This window comes from Equus caballus, chromosome 18 (genome assembly GCF_041296265.1).
Source record: "Equus caballus isolate H_3958 breed thoroughbred chromosome 18, TB-T2T, whole genome shotgun sequence".
Lineage (NCBI taxonomy): Eukaryota > Metazoa > Chordata > Mammalia > Perissodactyla > Equidae > Equus > Equus caballus.
Window position 1 is genome coordinate 9,581,494 of NC_091701.1, and position 16,363 is coordinate 9,597,856.

Consider the following 16,363-nt stretch of genomic DNA (forward strand, 5'->3'; position numbering starts at 1 on the left):
GACTTCTCATCTGAGACAGGGCTGGGCTGGGGGAGAGGAGACATTTGATAGTAGATTTTGAACACCTGGAAAACGCTTCTATACACTGATATCTGAGGAGCTCTCCCGGGGCGAGCAGGAACAAGCCCATGAAAGGAGCAGGCCTGAGAAAGAGTAAAATTGCGGTCTGCTTGCACTCTCCTGAAAACCCAGCTTATTCATGAAAACGCAGTTGTAAAAGGGCATTTCACAGGAAGAGCTGACCTCGGCCACAGGGCCCCAGAGGGCTCCCTGACGGGTGATGGGGGTGAGGCAGGCAAAGGCAGGCGAGTCCCTCCCAGAGGAAGCAGCCGCCCTCACTGCACAATCCCCCCCTTGCCACTCCTCCCTACAGACTTCCCAGCCCTCTTCCCCACGGACACCTGGGCGCCGGCCAAACTCTGCCCTCATTGGTTGCAGAACGCCTGCCCCCGCTGTCCCCAGCCCAGCGCTGCTCTAACCTGTCTCCCTGCTTCCTCTGCTGTCCCCCTCCCACCCTCACTGGAGCAGTGTTTCAAAGGTACAAACAGCCACAGCCATGCTTAAAACCCTCACATCCCCTGCATTTACAACACGCAAGCCCTTGAGCCCCAGCCTGCCCCCTTGTCCGTCCCCTCACACACTGAGCTCCAGCCACACAGGCCGATTCCTTCTTTCCAGCCCTAAGGACACTGTACGCGCTGTCCCTCTTGCCGGCCCGGTGGGCTTCTAGGTCTTCACACGCGGCTCCTTCCAGCCTTCAGGCCTCAGGGCAGATGCCACCTCCTCCAGGAGGCCCTCCTTGGTCACCAGTGTGCCTATCCCCCATGGGGCTCCTATGTCTCTGATTACGCCAATCCCACCCTCAAACGTCCTTTATCCACCCCCTTCCCCCTCTCCCCCCCGAATCTGTAAGTTCCCTAAAGGGCAGCAGCAGAGGGACACAAAGTAAGGGCTCAAAAATAAGTGAGTGAAAGAAGAAAAATAAAAAAGAATGAAAGAATGGTTAGCAAGACTTCAAAACCACGAGTATCATTGGGATTTCTTTTTAAACTCCCCCCCTTGAAATTGGCTGGCCGCAAAGTGGGCGTGAACAAGTTACTTTCTGCCATCTTAGGCAGGCGACAGGCGTCAGAGAGAGGCCAAGCGGCGCCCGGCCAGCAGAGGGCGCCCGAGCTCACCCCGGCCCCGCCCCGCGCGCCGCATCCCACCCCGCCCGCCGCACACGCCCCCGGCCCCGCCCCCGACGCACGCCCCGCCCCCGCGCCCCGTTGCGCCCCGCGCCGCCTCACTTCCGCTTGGAGAGCGGAGGGCCCGGCACTTCCGGCGCGCCGCGTGGAGTTCGGCGGCCTGTGAGCTTGCAGCATGGCGGTGTTTGCTGGCCCCGCCAAGAACCTCCTGTCCCTGAACCCAGAGGAAGACACCAAGTTCCAGAAGGAGGTGGCGCAGGTTCGCCGCCGCGCAGCCCAGGTGAGCGGCCGCCGCGGGCCGGGCTAGGGCCTTGGGGACGCGCGGCCCAGGGCCGCTCCCTGCCCGGCGCGCGGCGCCCTCCCGCACCCCGCCGCCCCCAGGATCGCCCCGTGGGCGCCGACCTCTCGGGCTTGTAGGCCGGGCCCCGAGACGGGAGGTGACGCTGGTCGGGGGATGGCGATGGGGTTTGCGGCGAGGCCCTGGGATCCTCGTGTGGATTCGGGGAGGCGTGGGGGACGAGAGGAGAAGGAGCCGGCTGCTGGGAAGGGCCCTCTCGGGCCGCGGGGCAGCCCCGGCTTGGAGCTCTCGCGCGGCCGCCTCGACCCCGATCCGGAGGGTTTTTCGGCCTTCCTGGTGGTTTTGGAGTTCTCAAAGGACAGTATTTGTCAAGTTCCCTTTGCCGATTAGGGCCTCTGACATCAAGTTACATTTGCCTTGATTTTTAGCAGAAAATACACGTTTGAAAACTTAAAAGTTCTTGTAATAGGCAAGGGCACGATGACTGAGATGCGGAAAGGTCAGTCGGCCTTGTGAAGTCTCGGAAATTGTTCGGTTGGGTGGGTGCGACCGAAAAGACATCTGCACACAGAGTTGGAGGGTATGTCGTGTGGCGTTCTGCGGCCTGAAGGTTCAATTTAAGATAGTGCGTTCAAGGGCTGACTTGCTTCTCCCTTGAGTCAGCGTACAGTTACTGAGCGTCAACCTCGGGCTGGGGGCTGGGACGCAGGCTGTGGAGACAATCTGCTGTGACGATTGTCCTCGTAGGGGAAGAGATTAAACAGCTAGCTCTTTAGTTACTGCTCTGCCAAGTGGAAGTACAGGGTAGGTTCTTGATCTCTTGTCTTGGACTGAGAGCGGAGGGGTGGCAAGTTGTGCTGCAATGTGATTTTTTTATTAAAAAAATATTTATCTGGTCTTTCTGTCTTCAGCGACAGGAGAAAAAAAAACTCACTCCTGGAGTAATCTATGTGGGCCACCTACCTCCAGCGCTTTACGAAACCCAGATCAAAGCATATTTCTCCCAGTTTGGCACTGTTACAAGATTTAGACTGTCCAGAAGTAAAAAGGTAAGATTTTGGTGTTGAATTTAGATTTTCTTCTTCAAAAGGGTAGCATCTTTGATAGTTGAGAGGATGTCCACATTCTACTGCTTATCACACTTCACTCTAGAAAGGGGAAGTGGATGAGGTTTAGAACCTGAAACACCCACAAAAGCAAAATCAGTATTACTCTAAGTGTTTGCTTTACTATTAAAAAAACGTAAAAAGTGGCATAGTGGTTAAGTTTGGCATGTTTCGATTGGGCAGCCCAGGTTTGTGGGTTCGGATCCTTGCACAGACCTACACCACTCATCAGCAGTGCTGCGGCGGCATCCCGCATACAAAATAGAGAAACACTGGCACAAATGTTAGCTCAGGGCAAGTCTTCCTCGAGAGGGGAGGGGAAAAGGTGATTGCCTCAAATCCTCAGGTTAAATTGGCAGTCCTAGTAAATGAATCATATTTATCCTGTGGCTATTGAGCTAGGTGTATGTGAGCTTCAGTTTGAGGAGCAGGTTCATACATCTTCTTGTATTAGCCTCTGGTGTGGGCACCCCTATGGTAGCAAAGGTTGTAAGTGGAGAGTTAAGGATAAGGACCCTGGAGCCAGGCTACCTAGGCTTGGGGTCTGGCTCCACAGGTTACTAGTTGTATGACCTTGCACAGTTATTTCACCTCTGCATGCTTCAGTTTTCTGGTTTGTAAGATATGAGTACCATAGCACCGACCTCCTAGGAGTGTCTTATGACAGATTAAACACGAGGTGATGAATGTAAGGTTCTCAAAACAAACCTAATGCACACAGTAAGCTGTATGAATGTGATTGTTCTGTTACCCCGCCTCCTGGTAAACAAAGATCTATGTGGTTTGTTTGAGTGAGAGACGAGTGGCCCACTTTGTTCCTGCACACATACACTTCTATTGGTTGTAACTGTAGTCCTCTCCTTGTTGGAATCTCAGGATTTTCGATGCAGTTTTTCCGCATTTTTCCACTTGAGTTATAAAAGATCAAAGTTAAATTTTATATTTGATTTGGCATCTGAGGGGATAAGGTATGCATCTATCATCTGCCTGTCATAAAACCTCAGGTATTAAATTTTGTCAAAGCAACATGTCAACATTAAAGGGAATTTTAAATTTAAAGTGACCTGGCATTTTTTCCAACCTAACCAAAGTAACATATTTTCTTTGTATTCCGTCCATTTTTTTTTCCGTTTTCGTATTTGTAATGGTTTCTTATTAGATGGGTGAGATATTTCAAACCTCCTAAAGTCTACTAGAGAGTGATTTAGTGACTGTTCAGGTATCTGCCATTTGCCTTTATCAGATGTCAGCTTGATCTTGTATTTGTTCCAGATCTTTGTTCTTTAAGAAATTGATTATAGGTAGACTTGAGGTCCCTTTTGTACGCTTCCCCAATCCTCTGCACCTTCTCCCCGTGCCCAGGGAATTACAGTTCATGAGTTCAATGTTTTTCATTGCTATGTGTGTTTTTAAATGTTTACTGTGTGTTCATGTATCAGTATACATTGTACAGGGGCCCGCCCAGTGGTATAGTGGTTAAGTTCGCCCACTCCACTTAGGCAGCGCAGGGTTCACGGGTTCAGATTCCAGGCACAGACCCACACACTACTCATCAAGCCATGCTGTGGCAGCATCCCACATACAAAATAGAGGAAGATTGGCATAGATGTTAGCACAGGGCCAATCTTCCTCACCAAAAAAAATATGTGTACATACATTGTACAATATTGTTTTAAACTTATATATTTATCATTCTGCGGCTTAATTTTTCATTCAACAATCTGTTTTGAGCTTTATTGATGTAACTCTGGTACATTGATTGCCACTGCTGTTTCCTTTGCTTGAATATACTAAAGTTTATTTATCCACCTTTCTATTGAACATGAGAGATTTTTTATAATTTTTCAGTCTCATAGGTGAAGTTGCCAGGAACATTCTTTGTGCAGGTGTAGGCAAGTTTCTCTAGAATAATATTTTTCAGACTTTTGACCCACAAGAAGTTTTACAGCACAAGCCAGCACACACATATAGAATGTAAACGTAACTGAAATAAAAGTCATTTGAGATAATACTTAATCTTTCTATGTGGTCTTTTAAAAATACCTTTCTGACCTACTAAAGTGATTTTGTTTCCTCTAAAAGGTCAAACTCTGAGTTTGAAAACTGCTGTTTTGCAGCATATCCTCAGCATCACTGGGTTGCAGATGGTCGTGGTTTTGCATCTGCCTCTTTGGGAGGTTGAGCAACATTAGGTGTTGACCGGCCTTGGGATTTCCCTCTTCTGTGAATTGCCTGTTCATATCTTTTGCCCTTTTTTAGTATTGTCTTTTTCAAAAACTCTTTTTTTCCTTTTTGTGGGACATTATTTTGTAAATGTTTTCCCATATTGCAGTGTAGTCATTGTTCCCCCCCAGCTTTGTATTTTGACACTGTTCAAATCTACAGAGAAGTAGGAGGAACAGTGTCGTGAGCACCCCTGCCCCTCACCTGGATGCACCCGCATCAGTGTCCTGACACTTAGCTTCATCTCTCTCTGTATCTGTAAAATGTGCCCACTCTGAACCTTTTGAAGAAAGTGGCAGTCATACTACTTTCTAAATACTTCATCATAAATCTGCTAAGAATAAGGACGTCCTCCTACATAACCACAATATAATGATCTATATTATGTATGTATATAGAGTACTGTCCATCTTTACACATCCCTGATAGTTTCAGAAATGTCTAGCTATTGTTTTCCCTACCCGTCTGGAATCCGATCAGAGTTCGTCCATAACTATTTCTTGTTGTAGCTCTTCAGTCTATCTAAGAACAGTGTCCTTGTCTGCTTGGGTTTTTTCCCTTGATATTGGCTTTTTTGAAGAGTTTGGGCCAGTTGTCTTGTGGAAGGCCTGCTCCATGAGGAGGTGTGCTAAGATTCACCATTTCCAGCATCGTTACATAGTAAAGCTACCACCTTGCTACTCAGCCCAGTTTTTACTGTTTGGTTGGTATTTCCAACATCTTTCTGCAATTACTAAAGATTTTTTTGTTATTGTTTTGGGGCACGTGATGTGTATTTTTAAGTTACTTTTTAGAAGGTTTACAGTGTGATACATTAAGTTGGATTTCACAGTGGCTCTCTCTTCCACTCCACCATCTTTCCCCTCCCTGTCAAGAGCTTGGATTGTAAAAGTATTTTCAAACGTTTAAATTTTTACCAGAATCCTCCTATAGCGGATAACTACTCTGAGACTCAGAGTTGTGGACGTGTCCAGGTTGCTAGTTGGTGGCACAGAAGTGAGCCTCCTGACTCCCGCTCTCTTAAGCTGTGCACCTTTCAGTGGTGTCTTAATTTCCAGCATCACATCACCAATCTTCATCCATATCCAAAAATAGATTGTTTAATGCAAGATTGTAAAATATTTCTAGTTGTTGTCACTCATAATTGGACCTGTAGAAGAGGAAGAATTCCTTTTTCTATTGCCCTCCTCAGTTCTCTGGCTGGGATCGTGTAAGCTGGACTGACTGCAGACAGATTAGCAAGAGTAACATAAACAGAAGTACGCTTCCACGTGGGAGTGCTCGGGGATGCATTGCCCAAAGGGTTGGTGAGAGCCTGGCCTGTGTAGCCTCTTAGCAGAGGGACATGCGTTTTTGGAGAAGTGACAAGACGCAGGCAAAGGGCTTTGAGTTTGTAGGGCTGCAAATTGTGGGAGGCAAACATACGGAAACCAATGGTAGGTAGAGTCTAGTGAGTTGAGTTTGTTACGTAGGTCCCTCTGACATCTGTCTTTCTGGTGGAGAGGAGGGAAGGCGTTTTTGTAGGTTGACGTCCTGCTTTTGGGCAAATAGGGTAAGAGCAGAGAGCTTTTCTTGTATCTGCTTCTCAAAAGCTCAGAATAATCCATCATCAGGTGGCAGATAAGGAGGGCATATCCTGCCACCCGGCACTGACGTTTCCCGAGTACCTGACAGATGCCCTTCGGAGTGCTGTGGGTTATTTCATAGCAACCCTGTGAGAGTGGTTGTTTCGTCCCTAGTTTATAGAGTGAAAAACTGAAGCGTAAACGTTACTTATCCAAGTAAGTGTCAGAGCCAGGGTGGAACCTGGATGTTCAGGCTCCAGAACCCAAACTCTTGTTACTAAGACAGGGGAGAAATCTGCTTTCTGTTGGGGCCCAGAGGCCGGGAGCGCAAGATGCGCATTCCAGAGGACGAGGCCTCTTCCTTCGCCGCCGCCCCCCACCCCTACCCGCTGTGAGGACAGCCTGTCCTGGTGAACCCGAGCGTGAATGCAGGATTTTAGTGATGAGCTTGGAGACGTGAGGAGGTGGTTTCTTTTCAGGTGTTAAATATGAAGAGGGAATTGTATTACCTGCGTTCTTTGAAGCATCGCACTGTCCTCTGGGTATTGTTAATACGTGAGTAGTATGCCTACAATGAGGTCAATAATGAGGAAAGGACCGTCAGGACCTACCACCTTTCCTGTGTGTGATGGTGTTGCTATTGCGTACATTCCAGATGCAGTAATGTGTTTATCACAGGTAGTCAGAATCCCAGGACTACCTCCAGATCTGGCCTGTTCAGGTTATTTTACATCTTTTCGTTTCCCGTAAGAGTCCCCACGCTATGTGAGTTGCCGTTGGAATTAAGGGTGCCGTGATGTTTCGACAATGAGGCTGCCGTATGTTAAGTTAATGCATTTTAGGAGTTTAATGACGCCTTAGAATATAACTGCTCTACTTTTTGTGGTGCATTTTCCATTGCAGACTGGGAATAGCAAAGGCTATGCCTTCCTGGAGTTTGAATCTGAAGATGTTGCCAAAATCGCTGCTGAAACAATGAACAACTACCTTTTTGGTGAAAGGCTCTTGAAGTGTGAGTGCTCTCCTCTTGCCTGTAGGTTGCGGGGATGTGACTAGCCCATGGCTTAGCTACACGTGCACGCTGCATTTCATCCCTGGGTGATTCTCTTAAGGAATGCTGCAAGGATATAAGTGCATTTTCCAGACAGATTCTCATTGGAATTTTAAAATCTTCGAGAGTGAGAGCTGTTTCTGTGCTGAGATGGAGTTGGGACAAGTTGCTTGAGGAGTACGTGGGGAGAGCAGCTGACCCACCCCCAGTGGGATGTGGAAGGCTTCCCTGAGCACGTATCACTTAGGTTGAAACCTGAAGGTTAAACGGGAGTGAGCCAAGGGGACGGCCTAGGAGTGAAGGTTGAGACGGTTCCTGGCTGAGGGGACAGCAGATGCAAAACCCGAGGTGACTGAAGGTACTTGCCTCTGCAGGAATGTGAGAACAGTAAGAGATGCGAGAGTGGAATAGAAGACATGAGAGGAGGTCAGGTCATTGAGGGTTATAAGTGTGGGAGTTTAGAATGTGTCCCGAGGGCAGTGGGAAACCATTGGTTGGTCCTAGGTAGGATAACGCTAAAGGTGAAGGATCGCATTTCAAAGCTCGGTGACATTTCCACAAGCAAGGCCCTAAAGAGTAGAGGAGAAGTTCACCTGCCGAAAGTAGAGCCGCCAGCTTGGCGTTCCTGGAACATCCCTGTCTGGAGCTCCTGCCCTCTGGAGGGAGCTCAGTTCCCGGCCTCCCTGTGTTCGTGGTGCAGTGTGGCCCTGCCCGGTGCCAGGTCACATGCATCTGCTCAAGCAGCTGATGAACCTGTCGGCGTAGCCTCTCTCTTCTCTTCCTCTTGCTGTGAGAGAGAGCCCCAGGAGCCTCGCTGAGGTCGTGAACCATTCACACAATAAAAACATGGCTCTTGCCAGGAGAAAACGGGCCGAGTAGGTGACCTAGAAGGTGTCAGGGGACTGTGTGTCTAAGATCATCACTGTGCCGTATTTGACTTTTGAAAGAGAGCACAAGAGGTTCTGAACTCTGATATGAGTGAGATGGGCCGCATGGTCTTTTTCTTTTGAATGGAAGTTGTTTATTTTGGAGGTGACCTCAGGAAAATACTTACTAGGGAATAGAGGAGTGCGGCAGAGTGGGGAAGGAAGTCACTAAAGGTGTCTCAGCAGGAGAGTTACTGCCTGGGCGCCTGGGCACCGTCCTGCTGACTAACACTGGGAGTCAGACTTATTCCGCCTGACAGGCAAGGGAACCAGGGTCTTATCTACCAGCTCCCTGTCCATCTCTGGTTGAGGGTTGCTTCCAGGGGTTTGGGCTGGGCTTTGCATGTGGGCCCAGTGTGCTTCCACAGCAAGAAAAGGGCCCTTATGCAGAGATGCAGATAAGGGCTGTGCTGCCTGCGACCTCGAGAGGGGCCCAGAGGATATGAGCTGGGAACTGACCGCCTCTGCTCCAGGGGTCCCACGTCTGAGTGGGACCCTGTTAGCTTCAGAAAGCCGAGACTTGATGGCCCCAGGACCCTCCTTTGTACTCCTCAGTCTCGCAGTATCCCCGCACCTGGACCAGTTCCTGCGCGCAGCGGCTGTTGAGGCAACAGTTGCGGACTGTCTGACTGCCCTTTGGGCACCTGCCCTGTTCTTTTAGGCTTCTCCATGTAAATGGGAGATGCGTTAGCTTCCTTGTGAGGGGGATGGCGCTGGGGAAATTCTAAAGTTAACATTAAAATCCTCTCCCTCCCACTTGTTTGAAAACTTTTTTCTTAATATAGGTCACGTTATACCACCTGAAAAAGTGCATGAAGAACTTTTTCGAGAGTGGCACATGCCCTTTAGGAATCCGTCGTATCCAGCAGTGAAACGATATAACAAGGATCGGACACTTCTTCAGAAGCTACGGATGGAAGAGCGGTTTAAAAAGAAGGAAAAATTACTCAGGAAGAGATTAGCTAAAAAAGGAATTGATTATAATTTCCCTTCATTGGTAAATATTCCTCCTTGAAATGTTTGTGTTTTGGGGGGCTGGGCTTTGTGCCTCACTAGTTGTAACATGTTTGTGATTTTTTATATAAAGTATTAGCCCAGGGCTATCCTATACTAGGTTTGAACTGAATTGTTGAAACATTGTAGGTTCTTCCTAAGTTTGTCAGAACAGATTCTATCGTCTCCATTATACAGAGGAGGGAATTCCTGAAGGGGATTAGCTGATTTGCAAAACTTTTGTGATGTTCTTAAACTGCTGAAATTAAATCTCTGTTTAACTAATTACTATTGAAGGTGTCACTAGCAGAACTAACTGATGATTGGTTTATTATATGCTATGAGTAAATATCAAGACTGTCGATCATCCTTTTTACCTCATTCTAGTTAAAATTTTGTTTCTTGTTCTTTTAAATTGGAAATATTCATAAGTGTATATCAGAATTAGCCAGTAAGCATCGATTCTGTGATGAAATGGCAGGGGTTGAAGTATAGCAAGCCTGCTTACATGAAGATGAGTTAACACAAATTTTCCTCAGTCCGTATTCCCTTGCTTGTTGAAGAAGGAGACCGTGCCGAATCTCTTCTCCCTCCTTCACGGAAGGAGAGCTACATGTCCCCACCCACAAAACGGGAATGCAGGTCCTTAGGGCGTGGCTGGGCTAGGTGCAGATCCTGTTTCTTTTCTTGGTTAAATCCTGAGATTGTTTTGGGTCTTCCATAGACCCTATCAGATTATCTCCAAAAAGCTGATGAGTTGGTAAGAGATGGCATCCATTCCCAGGTTTATTAGGCCTTGTCAGCTTATCCAGAAACTAGAAGACTGAGTTACCCTCCTTTGGCCCAGTTCCTGGTTGTTAATTCTTTGCCCAGATCCCAAATACAGTCTTTGACAGTGTGTGTTAGAAGAGCATTCTGTCCTAGTCCTGGGGCCCTGGACCTTGTGGGCCGTTCAGGAGCTGGGACAGTGAAGCTTGGAAACCGGCCTGGAAGCACTGCCTTTCCTGTGGCCCGTCTGGGACTCTGGGAGCGGGACTGCTTCCTCCACAGTCCCGGACTCAGCCAGGGCGGGCCTCCTGCGGGGCCTGCCTTTGCAGAGTCTTCCGAATTTCACCCTCCCGCCTCGGGGCTCTGCGCAGCCAGCTCCGGGCTTGGCTCCACTTCAGTCTCTGCAGCTTCTGCCCGTTCCTCAGGCCCCTCTTCCAGTGTCGCACTGAAGATCATTCACTGTGTTTGTGGATTTTGCTTTTTAAATTAAATTAAGGATCTAATGGTAAGTTAAAAAATGTAAATATGTGAGACTGCCAGTTTATAACTTTTTTATGTTTACTTAAGGTTTTACACACAAAGGAAGAAAATGCTTTGAACACTGATCTTCAGAAATCGACCAAGAGACAGGTAAAATTTTTACTTATATTACATGCCAGATGTTAGAGAAAGATAAATGAGAAAATATGTTCAAGACAACTATGACAAATATGCAAATTGATGAAGTCTTTTAAAATTAATTGAAGAAATTTTATTATTTTTATCTAAGAAGAAAAAAGAGGTTTCGATCACTCCCGACACTCCTGAGAAGACTGCGGATAGCCAGGTAAAATTTTCTTCAGTATTCTGGGAGGTGGGTATTGTAATTTGAAAGAGGAAAAGCAGTTTCTGCTCTGTCATGTTGTTAAAATTTCGAATTTAACCTTCTGACTCTTGGCTAAGTGCTCGCTGGTGACTAAGCCGATACACAGAGCTCAGCAGAGGTCACCACTGTGAGCTGGCTGCAGTTTTCACCTTCTCCGCAAAGTGCCTGAGTCAGTAGGGAGAATGAGGCCACTGTTCTCATAAATGTAAGATTTAGGGTTTTCTAACTAATACCCTCTCATGGAGCGTATTGTATTCCAATTGCGAATTTCCATACCAAGTTCGAGATACCCCTTAAGTCGTTTATTAGGTGCAGTTGTATTCCCAAAAGATGGAAAAAGGCCTAAAGTCACACGTCATAACTTGTGAAAAAGAAAATAGAGGGGAGGTGCTTGGGGGGTAAGTCACTCATTCTGAATATGTTCCTCCATTTGTGTGTTGTAATCTTTTATTTGTTGAATCCAGGGCCCCACTCCAGTTTGTACACCAACATTTTTGGAAAAACGAAAATCTGAAGTGGCTACAATGAAAGATGATGATAAAGATAATGAAATAGTTTTCAAACAGCCCATATCTGGTGTGAAAGAAGAAATACAAGAAACTCGAAAAGCTGCACGTTCATGGAGAAAAAGACGAAGAAAGAGCAATCAGTGATTCTGAATGTATGAAGTATGATATTTCTTCTGAAAACGTGGTTTTATTGTGAGGGCTGATTCCTCGTGTTTAACTAGACACAGCAGAATGTGTTGACAAGATTTTCGGAGGAAGAACTGTGGGTTCCCGTCAGTGAGGAAAGCGGGCATTCCTCGTGGCTCGCGCATCCTTGCTGCACCTCAGGGTGCACACCAGCTTGCGTAGCTGGGGCCACGCGGCCTCTCTCTCCTGGTCTCTAGTTTTCTTTGCAGATTTTATAACTGTCTTTAGTTACTCTATCTGGATAGAAGGGTCACCATTAACTGCAGGTTTCAGTGCTAAACTGCAGCCTTTGTTGTCACCGTCAAATAAAGGAAAGGAGTAAAATCTTGCATGCCCGTCTACATGGTTCTCTGTCGGGCCGAGCGCATTTCCCCCGTGAGGGCACTTTAGGCGTCGACGTTACCTGCTTGACACTGGGAGTGAAGTTATGTGCAGAGTGGGCAGGCAGGGAAGCATCAGTGCAGACTCGTTTACGCGGATGTGGTCATTTTTACCAGTGTTAAATGGGGTTTGGTGGGCTGCCATGGATTAACAGCTACCATTTTCCACCACTACCATCTGATGTGGGGTCACATTTCAGGATTCAGACAGTGACCAGCAGATCACCTTTTCTTAATTTCATTTGCGTGCAAGTGTGACTTGGGTGTCTTGAAGTAAGATAGTAGATTTTCGCCTTCTCGGCTATTTTTAAGTTTCTGATGCCCTGGAATGTGTTTATATGAGCTCGTCCAGATTCATTAAAAACACCCATTTCACCAAACATTTTGTCATCTAACGTTTGTTAAATCTTTACTATGACAAGATAGTGAGCTCCGTGTTCCAACACAAAGTGCGAACAGTAGGCTTTCAGTGTCCGCAGGAGCAGGTTTTACCTCTGGTGCCTGGCACAGAATTCGTTCAGTGTGTATTTGTTGAATGAACTGCCTCCCTTTTTGAACCATCTCTGAACTTTGTGGGTCTGGACACCCCTCTGGCTCCCCTTCTGGGAAAGTGTCGGAAAAGCCTCTCGAGGCAGCCTGTCATGTTCTCTCTCCAGCAGGCACATGCACTCAAACACATACACGCCTGTGTAGCAAGATGAGCTGACTTCCTCGTTCCCAGCCTGCACCCCCCCCACCCCCCACCCCCCTTAGGAAGGTGCCATTCGTCATCGCCTGATGTGGAGGGGATTTTCTAATACACCCTGGAACTGGCAGGAGGAGATTCCACCTTTAGCATATCACGGCCATGGATGTTTTTGTAAGACAAAAGCTTGAAGTTACACAATCATAAAGAATATTTTCCTGTGGTCTAGATTAGGATCTTCAGAAGAAAATTCATCAAGGTGTGGGTTTGATTTTCAGATTTTGTAGGGAGAACGTAAGGCTGGAATCGAGTGGAAGGCCCCTCAGCTGATAAAATACGAAACATTTGCAGTAATAGCAAACGAGGTGTAAAAGGGTACAATTCAAAATTGTACAAACAGTATGACCACAACTACATAAAAACGCATTTTTTAATGGGAGGTAAACATCAAAATAGTAATATGGAAGCATAGTATGTGTTGCTATGACTTATAATTAGAACAAAAGCTGTAAAGGAAAAAAGTAGTTAATCCTCAGAAGGTTCAGTTGGAGCCAGACATTTCACCAGCTGCGTGTTTGCCATAAGCTGGGGTAGCAAACGAATACGCTTTTGACAGAGTGCAGAGTGAGGCTTTCTGTTGCTGGTGTTACGTGGAATGCAGTGGCCAGAGACTGTCACCCTGGCTGGCTGGTGGTGTGAGATGCGATGGTGCGAGAGTCCCTGGAACGCAGCAAAGGCCGTCTCTTGTTCCGACTGACCTGAGTCAGGGAACGGAAGGCAGCTCCCCTCCGCCCAGGGACCGTGACGCCGACGGCTGCCATCCTCAGCCCAGGGGTGTTACACGTGGAATCGTTCACGCTGCCTGTGGGCAGAAACAGGCACTCCGCCCGAACCCAACGACACCGCGGCTCGTCCTCTGGACCACAGGGTGGCCAGCTATCCAGTGCAAGTCCCACTGGCTGCCGGGTTTTGTTTTACATGTTTCAGTGGTTGAAAAATCAAAAAGTAAATTTGATGGCACATGGAAATTATATGCATTGCAGATTTTAGCGGCCATAAGAAAAGGTGCGTTGGGATACAGACACGTTTGTGTGCGCACTGTCTGTGGCTGCGTTTGTTCAGCTGTGATAGAGCCCGCATGTCCTCTTGTCTCAGTGCTGCTGCCGCTGCCCTACAGACGGCAGTGACGCGGTTTGGGCTTGACATGCTTGGCCACAAGTATCGTGGTACATGAATTCTATGTTTTTATTACCGTTACGTACTCGTCACGTCAAAACAAGAACAGGAAGCAGACTTCGATTGTCACACTGAGGCTCACAGTGGAGTGCGGGCTGCACAGTCAGATGGGACAGCATCGTGTCTTGCAGCGACCCTCCACCTGTGCTCACAGAACACGGTCCATGTTGCTGTTCCCAGACTAAGCGCTCATTCCAGCATTCCCAACTCACGGGAAAGCCACAGCCCGGCAGTCAGGATATCTTAGATGGAATACCTCAGCACACGGTTGCTTGACCAAAAAAATGAGAATGAGGACGTAACTAAGGTTTCCAAGTGGCTTATTTGTTCGCTGAGTAAGGAAAGCCGTTTACTAATGACGAGGTAATTAAACTGTTTGATTGCAGCCGCTGAAGAAATGTGTCCAGGTAAAGTGAACTTTTTAAGGCTTGCTAGCTCTTCAGTGAGAACAGCTCCTTGAAGACCGAAGGACGCAACGTCAACAGTCAATTTAAAAACAAGGCAAATGATTTCGAATTTTTTCCAGAAGTCAAAGCCAAGTTTGAAGTGCTAACGTGACCGTCTCGTTCCAGTGTGCCCAGGACCTCTCTGGTTTTAACACTGGAAGTCCCATGTTCTGGGCACCTCCTCAGTCCCAGGCTAATGGGGATGGTTTGTCACCCTAGAAATGACTGAAGAGTTAGCCTCCATGAATAGTCTGTGTGGAGCAACTATAAGCAAAAATATTTTTAAATTGAGAAAAAATTCAGCACAACCTGAGGTGGAATCTTCCAAGATGTGCCACAACCGATGGTGGTAAAAATATGTGGGGGACAGAAAAAGCTTTAGTTAAACAAATGTACAGTTTGAAAATACAAGGTGTTTAAAGCCTGTTCATTGAGTTATTCACCAACAGGTACTTGTCAGAAAATAAGTGAATGTATCGTGTGTTACTGAACCAACAGTGACACTGGCGCACTTCATTTGTTCTCAGGGCTGAGCTGTCATGAGTTCCATGAATTTTCGACAGAAGTAGAAACTAAGAATTCTGACTTGTCCTTCCACACCACAGCTGGATGGCTTAGTGGGGGTGAAGTTCTACTGAGAATTGTGAGTTCAGGGCCAAGGGTAGAAATTTCTGGGTGGGAAGAACGTCTCTCAGCCATTATTGAACACTGAGTGGCTTTAGAAATTAGCTTTTGCTGCAGACTTGAAGTTTCTTAATGAATTTCAGTCAGTGAATTCAGTTTAGAATTACAAGTCAAAGCACCACTTCTGTTTGAGACATATGTTGCTAAAGTCACTCTGATGACAACTAACGCCTGATACAAGAAGTGTCACGCTGCCTTATATACTTGCTGTGCTGTCAATGTTAAAACAAAGTTAACCACACAGATTCACAGCACATATATTTTCCAGCCTCAAACTCCAGTCCCAGCAGTGTTTTTCAGACCTCGATAGAAGTGCAAAGGAAATTTCCATATTCCAAAACCCATTTCACTGTGGGATTGCAAAGCTCCCACCTGTCCTTAAACTGAAGGTGACTAACTGCAGTGTAACGAACAACATGCTGAAAGCAAACACCAAGGCAAGAAGCTAACACAGTTCTACCAGTGCCTGCCCAGGAAGGCATATACTCAGTTAAAATCGCATGTTTGGGAATCGATACCAGTACGTGAGAGTTCCCATCTGTATGAAAAGACGTTTGAAAAGATGAAACACATAAAATCTTATTAGAAATCACCATTAAAAATAAACATTTGCAAATGACTTTGATGATTAGAAATACTGACTTCACATCTGCTACAAAAATTAACTCAAAAGGTGTCATAGACCTAAATGTAGAACATAGAACAAAAAACTTGTAGAAGAAAAATCTTCACGACCTGGTGTTAGGCAGAGAGTTCCTAGACATGATGTCAAAACCACGATCCATAAAAGAAAAGTTGATCAATTGTACTTAATCAAAATGTAGACCTGCAGGGCTGGCCCGGTGGTGCAGGGGTTAAGTGCCCAGGTTCTGCTTCAGCGGCCCCGGGGTTCACTGGTTCGGATCCTGGGTGTGGACATGGCACCGCTTGGCACGCCATGCTGTGTCAGGCGTCCCACATATTAAGTAGAGGAAGATGGGCATGGATGTTAGCTCAGGACCAGTCTTCCTCAAAAAAAAAAAGGGAACTTGCTCTTGGTTAAGACATTAAGAGAATGAAAAGGCAGGGAACAGACTTCATGAAAATATTTTCAAAGAACTTTCTATGCAGAATAGACCTCTCAAAACAGCCCAAATTGTTATAGGGAACCCAACTTCAACCTTCTGACCAAAATGGAAGGTACTATAGACTATTTTCAACCCCTATATTCCCATTAAGGACTCGGGCATGATTTAAGATATGTGATAATAATGAA

General features: G+C 46.7%; 1 protein-coding gene across 3 annotated transcripts; it reads left to right on the forward strand.

Moving 5' to 3' along the window:
• The first annotated feature begins 1,254 nt into the window (after window positions 1-1,254).
• NIFK (nucleolar protein interacting with the FHA domain of MKI67) lies at window positions 1,255-12,006 on the forward strand. 3 transcript variants are annotated; one of them, XM_023622708.2, is made up of 7 exons: window positions 1,255-1,467; window positions 2,397-2,534; window positions 7,283-7,391; window positions 9,142-9,353; window positions 10,685-10,747; window positions 10,887-10,943; window positions 11,447-12,006. In XM_023622708.2, exons 1-7 carry the CDS (start codon window positions 1,363-1,365, stop codon window positions 11,633-11,635), a joined length of 873 nt encoding a protein of 290 aa, XP_023478476.1. In that variant the 5' UTR covers window positions 1,255-1,362; the 3' UTR covers window positions 11,636-12,006. The 3 variants fall into 3 exon arrangements, with proteins under 3 accessions (XP_023478476.1, XP_023478478.1, XP_023478477.1); XM_023622710.2 differs by having other exon boundaries at window positions 1,257-1,467; window positions 10,864-10,943; XM_023622709.2 differs by having other exon boundaries at window positions 1,293-1,467; window positions 10,890-10,943.
• The last annotated feature ends 4,357 nt before the right edge of the window (window positions 12,007-16,363 follow it).